We start from the raw sequence: 14,904 nt of genomic DNA, 5'->3' as shown, positions 1-14,904 counted from the left end.
TATAAAGTCCATAAAGAATTGTCCCGTCGGAGCAAAAAACCTAGTGAAACGTACCACGAGTATATTTATTAGATGTTTGACATCGCGAAACGAGCAGATATGTCGGCTGTGGTAGTCATCAAATATATAGTTGACGGAATCCACGATGAGGAGGTGAATAAAATGATTCTATATGGAGCTAGAAGCATCCAGGAGTTAAAGGAGAAATGTACGCTGTACGAGACGAAGAGGAAGCCAGCGGAAACACGGTCCAGCCGTGCAGTCGTCCAGGAGGTTGTGCGTCGCTGTTTCCTGTGTGGGGATCGGAATCATCTAAGTTCGAGTTGTCCAACCAAGAGCAAAGGTACCAAGTGTTTTAAATGTCAGGAGTATGGGCATATTGCGTCTCAGTGTAAAGGTGCGGCGAAACTGCCGAAAGACACGTGTAGTACGTCGTGCTTACCGCAAAGAAAGCGGTTAAAAGAAGTATGTGTAGGAGACTGTAAGTTGGTAGCACTAGCACACAGACACAGGGAGCGACCTAAGACTGATGCGAGCGGACCATTACGTAAAGATCGGCGCACCAAAGTTGAATGGTAAGATTTTACATTTTCGCGGAATTGGTTCCAAAAGTAATTGTACACTGGGCGAGTTTTCAACGAGTATAACGGTAGATGAAACAACGTATCCAATAAACTTGCATGTAATTTCCGACACATTGACGCCGTACGGGTTAATTATTGGTACAGATTTTCTCAACACTGTAGAGTTGAACATGAAAGAGGGTAACATTTCAATTAATAAATTAGACGCGAGCACAAATTTGGACCTTCCTGAAATTTTTAGCATTACCGCTGAAGCCATAGATAGTAAAATAGATTTATCACAAATTAAAATCCTAGAGCATAGAAAAGCAGTGGAAGATATGATCGAAACATATAAACCAAGTAAAACGCGTAAAGTAGGCACTAACATGAATATCATCCTACACGACGACGTACCTGTTTACGAGAGGCCTCGAAGGCCCTCACGATAAAGCCGAAGTAGATAGACAGATAGATTTGTGGTTAGAAGACAAAATTATACAGCCATCTCACTCGGACTATGCAAGCCCAATAGTTTTGGTTAAGAAAAAGGATGGCTCGGTGAGAATTTGCGTTGACTACAGGCAGCTGAATAAAAAAGTTGTTAAAGATAGGTACCCGTTGCCGTTAATTGAGGATCAGCTAGACCTGTTGCAAGGCGCAAGAGTGTTTACAACCCTAGACCTTAAGAATGGATTCTTTCATGTCCCTATTGAGCCAGGTAGTCAGAAATATACCGCATTCGTCACACCTAGCGGTCATTACGAATTTTTAAAAGTGCCGTTCAGTTTATGCAACTCACCAGCAGTCTTTCAAAAATTTATAAATGCCGTATTTAAAGAGCTAATAGCCTCAGGAATTGTGCTTACTTATCTAGATGATTTAATAATTCCGTCATTAGATTTGACGAGTGGGATAGCGAGTCTTAAGTTTGTACTAAAGGTAGCTTCTGAGTATGGTTTACAGATTAATTGGGGGAAGTGTTGCTTTCTGCAAACCAAAGTTGAATATTTAGGACATATTGTTGCAAACGGTGGTGTTCGACCTTCTGAACACAAGACTAGGGCTGTGATGAAATTTCCAAAACTACAGTGTAGGAAAGATGTACAGAGCTTTTTAGGATTAACGGGGTATTTCAGAAAATTTATCTACCGTTATGCAATACGTAGATTGTTTAAGTAACAAACCGGTGTTAAAATTGTATCGGGCAGGAGGGGAAACTGAGTTACATACTGATGCATGTAGTTTAGGGTACGGAGCGAGTTTGCTACAGCGCGATGCTAACGACAATAGTTTTCATCCGGTGTACTATTCAAGTGGAAAGACTTCCCCTGCAGAAGAAAAATATTGCAAGAAAAATATTACGAACTTGAGGTTCTCGCGATTATAAAAGCATTAAAAAAGTTCCGCGTCTATCTTCTGGGCATCCCATTTACAGTCGTAACCGATTGTCAAGCATTTGCACTAACAATGCGTAAGAAAGATCTTTGCGTGCGCGTGGCTAGATGGGCGCTTCTCAAGGAATTTGACTATAAAGTTGAGCATAGACCGGGCAAGAGCATGACGCATGTAGATGCATTAAGTCATTATCCGTTGCCCGTGGTTATGTTAATAGAAGAAGGTCAAGAGGGTATTATTAGTAGACTACGGAGGGCCCAGCAGGTAGACGAAGACTTAAAAAGGATTCGTGACGATATCGAGGAATTCCGAAAAGACGGTTACGTAATAAAAAATGAGATATTATATAGGGAAGTAAATGACGCACCGTTAGTAGTAGTACCCAGGTCAATGCAAAGCCAGGTAGTCCGTCAGGCGCACGAGCGAGGACACTTCGGTGTCATAAAGACTGAGGCCATTGTTAAGAATGATTATTGGTTTAAGGGGATTCGGCAGAAGGTAGAAAAAGTTGTAGCGAGCTGTATTAATTGTATTTTGGCGGAGCGTAAACATGGGAAGCAAGAAGGTTTTTTGAATTGTATAGGGAAGGGAGAAGTACCGCTCGACACTTTCCATGTTGACCATCTGGGACCGTTGCTGTCCACTGCGAAGAATTACCGACACATTTTTGCTGTTGTTGACGCGTTTTCGAAATTTATATGGTTATATGCGACGAAGACTACAAATTCAATGGAGATAATTAGTCGTTTAAAGAAGCAGGCTGCAATTTTCGGAAATCCTAGGAGGATAGTTTCGGACAGGGGCACAAGATTCACGTCTAGCGCGTTCGAAGACTATTGTAAAGAGGAGGGAATTATGCATATATTAACGACCACAGGGATTCCGCGAGCGAACGGCGAGATAGAGAGAATGACTAGGACGCTTATCCCGTTATTGAGTAAATTAGCAGCACCAAAAGCAGAACAGTGGTACAAGTACCTAGATGACTCTCAAAAATATTTAAATGCCACACCTAGTAGAAGCACGAAAACTACACCTTTTCATTTGTTGTTCGGGACGCACATACGGATGCGCGAAGATCTGCGAATCCAGGAAATAATCGAAAATGAGTGGACCACCATGTTTCAGGAACAGCGTAACGAGGGCTCAGGCTAAAGAAAAAATTGCGGAAGTACAGCAACAAAATAAGAAAACATATAACCGAAGACGAAAAAAGGCAAAATTATATAAAGAAGAAGACTTAGTAGCCATTAAGAGAACGCAGGTAGCTCAAAGGCTAAAACTTTATGGGAAGTTTCTTGGGCCATACCGCGTGACTAAGGTCCTGCGGAACCATCGGTACGCGGTACACAAGGTCGGAGAACACGAGGGTCCCCAGATGACGTCCACTGCAGCGGATTACATGAAGCCGTGGATTGATGGTGATAGTGAAGTGTCATCCGAAAGCGAAGGAGAAAGTGACAATGAAACATCTGAGGACAGATGTTCGGTCAGGAATGGCCGAGTGTAGTATCTAGAATATTTAGGGTAGATTAAAGTATTGTAAGATGAATGGTTTGACCAGGTCGTATTGCGACGAACCGGCGCCGGGATGTTTGGAAAATAGTGTGAGTGCGTTTAGACAATCTCGAGTGGCTGAAAGAATGCGAGGAAGAGTGTCTGGAACTGAGCGACTGAACCGTGAAAAAAGTGTGTACGTGACTGCGTGAATTTTGACTATGGACGGAAGATGCGAGTGAGAAGGGTGCAAGGGTGAGAAAGACAGAGCGAATGGGGGTGTGTGTTAAAAGCGAGTGGAAATGCGTGCATAGGATTTTTTGGTGAGAGACAGCGGAGAAGAACATTTTTGGTGCGTGATAGAAAGTCGTGTGTTGGCCTTCGTGGTATTAAGTTGTATTTTTACGTGTTGTCCACATTGTTTCTTTATCTCATTAAATACATATATATTGTTTCCTAATTCTCTTTTTTCTGAAGATCCACATTTTCAATATCTAATAATAATAGTAGCCCCACTATAAACTTGAGGGCTCATCCAGGATTACTATAAATATGAATCCAAAAACCAAATTGCTGAGTCACGTCCAGTTTTCGAAAAAACTGGATTTTTGTAAAAACGGCCGAATTTTTCAGAAAACCAAGTGTTACATGAAAACTAAAAACAATAGGTAGTTAAAATTTGTCGCAAAAAATAAAGGAGACTTGTCCGAACACGTTGCTATAAAAATTTTGAATTTTACGTATCATTGAATGTTTGTAAATGATCAAAGTTTAAAAATGGATAGATGCGCGTAGTTTGTATGCATTTCTGTTACATTTCTACAATATAAATTTCTACATATAGATTTACATTTATCTACGTAATTGTCTACCCTTATTATTTAAATAATACCCTCTTTTTCGCGTTATATAATAGCTATGTTTGATATTGTTATTGGTAATTGCTTGGTTTATTAGTTTCGCGCTAGTTCTAAATGCTTTGGACGACATGTTGAACGCAATGCATTCAAGGTGAATGATATGTACGCGCATTTGGTTCGTGTCAGGACACGAGAGTCTTCTAGGTACAGAAATCTACGGTGACAATATTAATCCGGTCAGAGGTTTACAACCTCCGTTGATCCATCTTATTGTTGCCGTAATCACATCGTGAATTCCCACGGTTGTGCACACTACTTGTGAAACAAACAATTTCGAGGAAAGCTAATTAAATGTAATTAATCTTTTCAGATGGATGCATAAATAACGCGTGAAAATCAATAGTCAGCACCATTAAACTTTTCGTAAATACTTCAACTTCCAGATTTCTGTAATTTACCCGGCATAAGTAACATTAATTACATTTTATACGGGCCGTAGAATCCTCGTTGTGATTTCAAATCTGAGGGAAATCACGGGACGCCGTAGACCCCTCACAAGTTTGAGAATACTACTTCTTTGTAACGCGTGACGTCAATAGCTTAAATGACTGATTTTGTCGACCGCCAGAGGAGAAGATAGGCGGTACTGCCACGAGACCACTCTTATCCCTGTACCGTTACGGAGTACTTCTTTCCATTTGTTCCGCCCTATAAGGAACACCGCAAGTAGAAATTCTTGAAATTTAGTTTATGACATGAACGGGATAGACAGTTTATTTTAGAGTTTGTCCTTCGTCAATATTATAGAGTTTTAGTTTCTACAACCGGCATCTGTCCATCGTGGTAGTAAAGTTTTTTAAGAAATGGCAAAAATGTGTTGATTGGAGACATAGACAAGAATACTCAGCGTATTCGACACGATACGAGCTATCGTGGTCGAGGACGAGGAGACTGTTCCGTCTGATACGGAAGGCCCTAACAAATATTCTCGAAGTTTCGTTATGACATGGACGGTACAGACAGTTAAGTTTAGTGTTCATTCTTTTTTTACTACTTTTGAGTTGTATTTACTATAACCGACATATTTACCGTCGCGACAGAAAACATTTATTTTAGTCAATATACAGTGCATACAATAGGCATAGAATTTTGTCTTGGTCGTCTTACTAACCGACCAGGTCATAAATTCGGGATTTCCGAAGAGTCGTCCAAACATATGTACACCGGTACTGACAGACAAGTTCCGACCTGCAGGAAATCTCCGCAAGCCAGCGAACCCTCGAGAACCACCCCTTCCCCCCACACACATAAACATACACATTGCTCTCACCCCCGCTCGGAGAGGGGCTGGTTAACGAGCGTTAGCCAATAAATGGAAAAGATGCGCCGATTGGCTTAAAACAAAAAAGACAACTCATACTGAGACCAACACGAGGTGTCGACGTCGGTGACGAGAAGGCACTTCGGCACTTCTCACGATTCAGCGAGACAGTCAAGTCATATTCAAAAGGACATTGGTCCTTATACACACATCACACACTAGACATACTGTTCACATTTTTATAATAAATTAAATATTGGTTATAAAGTAGCAATTCTTAAAGCATCCATCTTAAATATCTCAATATCAACTGGCCGTTAATTCAGCGAGTGGAGCGGGGCATACAAAGAAAGTTTCTTTCACAAATTTTTAAATAAATCCTTTGCTCCCGCCTCAACAGAGACAGTTCATCACTTCTCACTAACCACTGGTACAGTCAACTTCCCACAACCCTGTGGACCAGTCAGCTTTCACCATTTAGTGTGACAGTCACCTAAGATACAGTCCACTTAATATACATACGACAGGACTTCATCCAACGAAATTTCTCCCCGTCTTTTAATCGTCGCTAAAATAATTGTCGACGTTGCGACGCACAAACTCCATTTCTATATACTATGTAAGCAGTTCTATGCAGTGTTCAATACAAACAGATAAAAGTAGGTATGCAGAAGATAACTTTTTGTAAGGGGAGTGTCACTAGAGTGCCCGCGGGCACTGATTTAAACACCCTTGTTCTAGGTCAACATAAACATGTTATTTATATGGGGCAATATCTAGCGAGAATAATAATCTAGACATTATTTAAAAAATCATACATTGTGCAGGATTTTAAGTTAGAATAAAAGTTAGTTTAAGTTGGAGTGGAAGCCATCAATTTAAGAATGAGTGGGCCAAATGTTTGGGAAAACCTTGGATTGTGAATGGAAGCTGCCTGGGACCGAGTGGATGGCTGCGTGCATGGGCCAAGGTGCGCCGCCAAGGTTATGCGTGGAACTTGGGGATGATCAAGGAAGTGAGCGAAAGAGTGAGAGCAAAAGTAAGTGAGCGAGAGAGTGAATGGCTACCAACGTAGTCTCCTGGGGATGACAACTTCCGTGAAAATAGACTGTTAGTAGCGTCGAGCTCACTTTCCAAAACTCTACTAGCAACCAGCTACTATCGGGATAGTTGAGACGCTATTCATTCGCCGGGACTCGGGAAAAAGAGGTCCCTAAGCATACAGGCTTTAAACTACTGCCCCCTCAAAGCCAACACCAAATGGCCGGAGTATCCTCACGAACACTGGGCACCAATCCCCGAGATACCAATCCCTCACGATCTACTGGTTGAACTAGGATAAGGAGTAAACTCCTTACGACGCTAGGATAAGGAGTAAAACTCCATATCTCCTATATTTAGACAGCTCGTCCCTGCCTTGGCTTGGTTGGCCATTGCTCAGCTCGGGTTATGCCCCCGGGATCGCCACACCCGTAGCACTGCACTGAGACAGCACCCCCTGGGGGAAGACTCAGACTACAGACGGAATTCTGTTTAACTTCCTTGTACCTGTTGTAAAGTAGACTGTTGGTAGCGCCGAGCTCACTTTCCAAAACTCTACCAGATTTCCTATTTGGTCCAGGAGCAGGTGGGACACTGCTCACACGTCGAGACCCTTGAAAGGTCTCTCGCCCAGCATGCAGGCTTTCAACCACTGCCACTACGAAGTCAACGCCAATGTCCGGACGGGTTACATTGCATTGCCCGTGGGCACCCGGACCCCGTAGTACCAATCATCATAGGTCTATTGGTGGGACCTGTTCGGCTTCTTCCATACATGGATAAGTAATGCCTGCCAGATCAAGGTGTCTCGTCCATACGAAGGGTTGGTTAAATCCTAGCTCGGGCACTCTAGGACCGCCACTTCCCATACCACGATCACCACGTAGCCCCTGGGGAAGGAGACTCGGACTACAGCGGGGATGACAAATCTCTAATAGAAAAAGGTGGTACATGAACAAGTACCACTCTAAACTTCCCGCTCGGAACCATCTTAACAACGGTAAACAGAATCGGATTTCTGTTCTATTGCAAGCTTTTGGACACTCCTCGACAAACTGGTACTAAGACCCCCCTTGCGTTAAATGTGGTTCTGCATACGAGTCCAGAACTTGCCCCAAAAACCAGAACCCTCCCCCACACACCCAACTGTACCAACTACATTAGAGCTCACACTGTTAATTTCTCTCAGTATCTTCGACTACTGACATACGTCAGTAAGCGTTCCAATACCCCACGCACAATCACTCCTGTAGCCTATAATAATCCACCAGCATTCCAAGCTTCAAACTCAACCTTCCTTGTTCTGGAAAAATCAAGCCCTACACTGGGCCCAAAAACACCATTAGCTACAACCAGGCTGTCAAGGGACCTGCCCCCGAGATTGCCGTATCCTCCGATCTCACCCATCCTTTTCTCCACTCTCCGACATGGGAGGATTTCATGGACTTTTGGCAAAAAAAGCCATGTTAATCATCAAGGCAGTTGGCACCAAGCCCTCTACTTGTACAAATGTTCCCGCCAAAGCCACTTTAAACAATAATCGTTGAATCATTCGTAAAAGTGTCTATTTATTTAGTGTCTACTTATGTTACATTTGCTTACGTGTTATGAAATGTTAAGAAGTTTAGTTTTATCCAACTCAATATTAATTTGCTGTCAGTATCGCTTCATCCACTATACAAACCGAATACTCGAGTTCCTAATTATACTGGTTTATCAGTAGGGAAACAAAATTAGAAACAAAAGATTCAATTCCGAAAGAATTTTGTCATCACTCCGAAAAAGATGACCGGAAATAAAAGGCAATATATTTTACTGGTTTAAAGATAATAAAACATTAATAAGAAATACAATCAATCAATTTTATATATAAAAGAAGATTATACCATCGTGTTCAAAGTTATTATGTAAGTGGCATCCGCAAACAAATACATTTCAACAAATACAATAACGTAAGAAAAGTTTTAATTGAAAGGCCAAATATAGTAGCCTGGAGAGATAAAAAGAAAATATTTCATTACAGAAGTGAAAATAGAAATACTATCTACATTGATGAAACATGGGTAGATAATACTTTGTCTTGTGGAAAATGCTGATGAAGTAAAGAAATCAAAACGTTGCAGAATACTAGCACGCATTACCAATTAATAATTTTACATGCGGACGATAAGAAAAAATTTGTTCCAAATGCAAAATTAGCTTTTAAAGCCGGTAGTACAAGCGACTAGCTATATGAGTACCTGAAGTAGTGAATTTTGAGAAATCGATTGTAAAACAATGATTACCCAATATTCTATCAAATATAGTGGTGGCAATGGACAATGCTCCTTATCATTCAGTATATATAAATAAGGTATTAAACATATATGCAACAAGAGCATAAATACTAAGTTAGTTTGAAGAAAAGAATGGATATACACTGCCGCTCAAAAGTATCCGGACACTTGCGAAATATGTATTAACGTTGCATAAATTTTATGTTAGTGCCTAAAATAGTGACTAAAACCGATTTTTTATAAAATTTCTAATTTCTTATTAAATATCTAACGTTTTAAATTAAAAATTACGTCTGTGGAATTTACCAATACTACACTAAAATTAAATACGAGATTCATCGACGTATCCACCGCGGTTAGATATTACCGCTTGCACTAATCTTGGCAATCTTTCTACCAGTTTCTTCATTGTTTCTGTGGAAATCTCTTTCCACGTTTCTTGCAAACACTTCCATAAGTCCTTTTGCGATGTTGGGCACTTTTCACGCACTTTTCTGTCCAATTCATCCCATAATTTTTGAATGGGGTTGAGGTCCGGGGATTGTGGTGGCCATTGCATAATTTTTAGTAGTTTTTCTTTCTCTAATGTCTCTAAATAGTTTTTACACAATTTAGCTGTGTGTTTAGGATCATTGTCCTGCATAAATATAAAATTTGATCCTATTAACCTACTACCGGAGGGCACAGCGTGTTCAATTAAAATGTTTAAATATTGTTCCTTGCGTAATATGCCGTCTATTTTGACTATATCACCCGCCATATTTTTGCCAAGACAATCCCACACAATAACCGAACTACCCCCATGCTTCACCGTTGGCACTACACAATCGTCTAAGAGTTTTTCGTTGGGTTTTCTGCGAACGAACTGACGTCTTTTGCTGCCAAAAACTTCGAACTTGGACTCATCCGTCCATAACACGTTTTCCCAATTTGAGATTGTCCAATCTTTGTGTTCTTTTGCCCAATTGTATCGTTTTCTCTTATTTATTGGTCTTAAAAGTGGTTTTTTAACAGCCACACATCCACGGAGACCAACATTCACTAGCCGCCGTTTGACCGTCGCCACGCTGATGGGATCTTGCCTTGCCCTATTAACTTCCGCAGTGATTTCTGATGCAGTAAGACGTCTGTTACGTTTACTTATGGTTTCGATAAATCGGTCTTCGGATTTTGTAGTTTTTGCTGGTCGTCCTATTCTTTTTTTTGATGAGCAATCTTTACTTGTTGCATACTTTTTAATAGTGTCATGTACTGTTGACTTCGCAATTTTCTGACGCAGTGCAATTTCTCTAACTGTATATCCTTCTTCTGCAAGTGTAAGGATACTGGCACGTTTCTGTATCGATAATTCTCGTTTCGAATTCATATCTTCATGGAAAAGAAGCTACAGACGAACTAAAGCGAAGCTGGCGAGTGCATAGCGTTACCTCCATTCTTATCTCTATCGAGAGAACATAAACATATCATCAACAGTTTACAGACACTTAATACGTATTGAAGAACTCTATGAACTCGTTCTGCGCCATAGAGATGAAACAAAGTGGAACTTGAGATTCTTTTAAGCGTCGAGATCGTTCCATTAGATTTTGTATTTCTGTGCAGAAATTTTATTTCTGCATACTCATTATACATTTTGTACATAAAAATTAATTCTACTATGCTATGATACCTCAAAAAGGTTACAATAATAATTACAATTGATATAACCATTCTAAATACCTTTCGTACAAAGTTAAACTATGTTTTATAGAACAAAAGCAAGTGTCCGGATACTTTTGAGCGGTAGTGTATGTATAAATATAGTTTAGTTTAGCTTAACATTAAGCGATCTTTTCCCCCTCTCCTCATCCCGAAAAAACTGCTCCAAACAATACCAATATCAATCTCTATTACTCTTATCACAGAAAAAAGTTGATGAAAACATCGATTTTTACAATATCCATCGATTTTATGAAAACTAATGTTGCTGCCGTAGTTTCTGTTTCAAACGGTTCATCTATTGTATCTACGAACCTCGTCCACCCCGATGCGTTTATGGAAACGGCAGATAAGTATTCATTCCATGTTGACGCACATATGCTACCACGGATGTGCACGTATATGCACAGTTTAATGTAGTAATATCAACAGTTTTTTTGCGATTATTTCGAAAACTAAGACCGACCCGGAGTTACATGTATACGAAGAAGTTGCTTAGAATTACGTTTACAACAACATATTAAAGAATCATAGAAATCGGTGAGGAGCACCATTTTGTAACTAATTACTTATTTTTTAAATAATAAACAACTAATAATTTTACATTTTTGTTAAATATAAGTAAATAGTTAGTGTTATTTAAAAAATTCTTTTAATAATTGCTCCCTAAACTATAACAATAAGTGTAGGTAATTTTTTATCCATTCTCTTACTAATTATGGCTATCAACATAAGTGTATGCTGAATCTTGTGAGTGACTGTATAGAATCTAGTCTAGTGGTAGCAAAAATTTTTTACGATTATCTTTGAAACTAAAAAAAAGATGACAGAAAACAAATTATTCAAAATGAGCATTACTACAACATATGTCCATTTTATGAAAATTGGAAACATGGTCCATACACTGCAATATTACCAATTACTAAATTCGAGAAGACGCATATTGTGATGCAAATAATTCTTCCCTCGAAGTCATATTTTGCAAGATATCAAGATCATCGATATTCTTACATGTATAACTAGATATTTTTGTTATAATGTAATAGCTTGAATCAAGATGAAATTATTGATCCATATCATTTTCTAGTATGATTTTCAAGTAACCTTAGGTGCGAAAACTTTAGAAGTTTTTGAGGCTTGATGAAAAGCAGATTTATGAATATTCAGCGACCAACAGTGTTATTATTGCAAGCATATATTTACATTTGTTATTAAGAAACGTATTATTGATATCAAATTATGGGTATCACAATTATTGTCAATCAGTGTTTGGTATTTCTTACTTGTACTTTACAATTGCATTCTATATGAAAACCTTAGAATTCATCAAAATACATATTACTCTATAAGATGATAGAAATATTTAGTTTATGGGGATATTTTTGTCCAGAGCATTATTTTTGATGATTAACTATTAACTTCTTTTGTGATTTGTTTAAAATCAAAAAGTTATTTTTGTTTCATTTTAATCCTTTTGTACACATGTTTAATACTATTCATACTGTTCAATACATTTTTTCAAATCACGGTATATAAAAATATGCGAGATCTGACACATACAAGTGAGGCAACATTTTTATTAGTATGAACATAAATACCTATGGGACGAAACACAAAAAATAAAATATGTTTTCATTTAAAAATATAGTGATAGTCTAAAGTTCAAATTCTGATTTGTATATTCTTTTTCATCTTTAATAGTAATTTGAACAAGATCTTCTTTGTGTTGACCAACCTGTATACATAGTATCTATTGCTGTTGTTCTCTATATATCCATTTGTATGCAAAAGAAATGAAAAATATTTAAAATTAAATGTTACTTGTTCTGCTTAAAGTAAATCTTCTTAAAAATTTATTAGAAGTGACCAAAAAGAATCTAAAAACCCCTTCCTTTCTAAATCAGATCATTTATGAATAACTGTCAAGCGAAAAGGAAAAACGTATCTGCAATTACAGTATAATTGTGCATCATTGAGCTCATCAAATAGATATAATTAACAAATGAATTTTACAAATTCAAATAAATCTTTTTACACATGCGTTGACGAACACATATATTTTAAGAAAATGCAAAAATCAAAAAATTGAATTTTGCAAGTTCTAGATCATAATATCTCCTTAATAAACTGATTGAAAATATTTATCTTATTTTAAGGTGTATTCTATTCTAAAATTATTTATGCTGGTTTATTACTAATATAAAAATTGTACTGTGTATTGAAAACCTCTTATTTGTAGTTCCAGTGCAAACCAACATAAGCGAGAAATTTTTTTTTTATTATTTTAATGCAAGATATCTCAAGACATGTACTCCTATGGTACACTATGGAAGTTATTAAATAATGTTTATTTATTATCGAATGATATATATTTTAAAGTACTCTGAAAATTTCAGTAACAGTGAAATTATAACTAGAAATTAGTAACAATATAATTAGTTTAAAGTTTATGCCTAAATTAATTCTTTAATATATCTTACAATTCGTATGAACCCTCAGACACAAATTAGTTATTACATAACTTAAAACAATTGATTATGATCATTTATTACATATTATTAACCTTGTTACACATGTGTATGTAAATAGAAATTTATTTCCACAAACATGTTGATTTTGTAATATTTTGTAACATTTAATATGTAAAAAATACAACAAAATATATTAAGACATTTATTCTACTGCTGTACTTTCATAACTTTATGAAATTAAAAATACTACAATTATCAATGTAAGATAACCACTGAAACATTAACATATATAAGAGTATATACAGATTTAATGTGCTGTGAAACTATATAACATTATACAATAGTATATTTACTATTATAAATATTCCAATGTATATTTAAAATATTCTTTATACAGTAAAAAATATCCTGAAATATTTAAAATTGAATACATATAATATTATTGATGATAAAATGTACAAACACAATCATTATTGACACATAATTGTGTAAAAATTTCACAATGTTATTTTTTAGATATCAATAAATGAATAGAAATTTTTTAAATTCTCAATAACTTCACTTTATTTATTATTTTCTTATAGGTACTAAATGTTTATTTGGATTGTCAACGATATTTCAAAAATTATGTAGGTAAAATAAACATTAAAACACAAAGAACCTTACTATTTTAGTTTATATGATCTTTTATAAAATAACGTAGAAACAAGGATTTGATATACTTTTTTTTACATTATATAATTAAAGTCCTGTTAATTAATTAAACTACTTAGAATTTTGCTATGTCCAAGATTAAATTTAAAACATTAAACACATAATGGCACACACAAAAGCAAATAATGGAATATTCTCTTTTAAAATACAATCAATTATTTGAAAAGTGTACAAATAATGTACTACTACAATTACAAAATGTAGAAATGTCTTTTCCTTTATTAAATTCAAATAACTAATTATAATTTTATATTATAATGAAAATATTTTCAATTACCTATTTACCAGAAAATAGTAATGTGATATTTTATAGGTATTTCATCCTTTCGCAGTGAAATTCTAAGAACGAGAACGGTCTAAATGAGTATTAAAATTATATATCTATGAAAGAGTTGTACCTGTAACTATTAATGCCAAGAAAGATTTCTAAAACAAATTGAAAAGAATTAACAGAATTAAAAAAATACTTTCTTTTAAGTCATATAAGTAAGATATAAATTATATTTTCTATCTATTAAAATATAATTTCTTATCTACAGGTAAAGAAAGAAATTGCAATTATTTCTACTCAAGATGTCTAAAAAAAAATTGAAACAAATTTGTAAAAAATATTAAATAATTTTTAAATATTTAGATTTTATGTGCAATCACTTATAATATATTTCAAATGTATTAATGTTGTTCTACATACAATTACATAGTCCTAAAAAAATAACCAAGACAATTTCCTCATGGAAGAATTATAAATGAAAATTGCACTTTTTAGATTCTGAAAGCGTAAAATGTAGAACAATTTTCTTAACCGAGTGTATATTACTATGTAAAACTTATAATACTGTTTCAAGTTTAGTATTTTATAATAACAAAAGCATTTTCGCGGTACATTGTAACATAACCAATACTCAAATTACATACCAAAACTTGTAGGCATTCCACATCGACTGATGGTAGACCCCAATCACCTTTCCATACATCTAATTCCAATACTTCCATATCGTAGAACGACAAACCTGATCACTTATTTATTTCACTAATGAAAAAAAATAACCGTATTAGAAAAGCTTC

The 14,904-nt window shown here is 36.3% G+C and overlaps 1 protein-coding gene across 15 annotated transcripts in view; it reads right to left on the bottom strand.

Moving 5' to 3' along the window:
• Window positions 1–14,904, bottom strand: part of LOC116431202 (metaxin-1) — a 194,634-nt gene that overhangs the window by 178,609 nt on the left and 1,121 nt on the right. For all 15 annotated transcript variants that reach the window (XR_004235867.2, XR_012999313.1, XR_012999314.1 and 12 more), the window contains exon 2: window positions 14,755–14,869. Coding sequence is in view for 12 of the 15 variants with exons in the window: in XM_076370426.1 (XP_076226541.1) it covers window positions 14,755–14,832 (78 nt within the window). In the remaining 3 variants the exon portion in view is untranslated. The remainder of the gene's footprint in view (window positions 1–14,754; window positions 14,870–14,904) is intronic.

This window comes from Nomia melanderi, chromosome 9 (assembly GCF_051020985.1).
Source record: "Nomia melanderi isolate GNS246 chromosome 9, iyNomMela1, whole genome shotgun sequence".
Lineage (NCBI taxonomy): Eukaryota > Metazoa > Arthropoda > Insecta > Hymenoptera > Halictidae > Nomia > Nomia melanderi.
The sequence above is the reverse complement of the archived record's forward strand: the minus strand, read 5'-3'. Positions and strand labels throughout refer to the sequence as shown.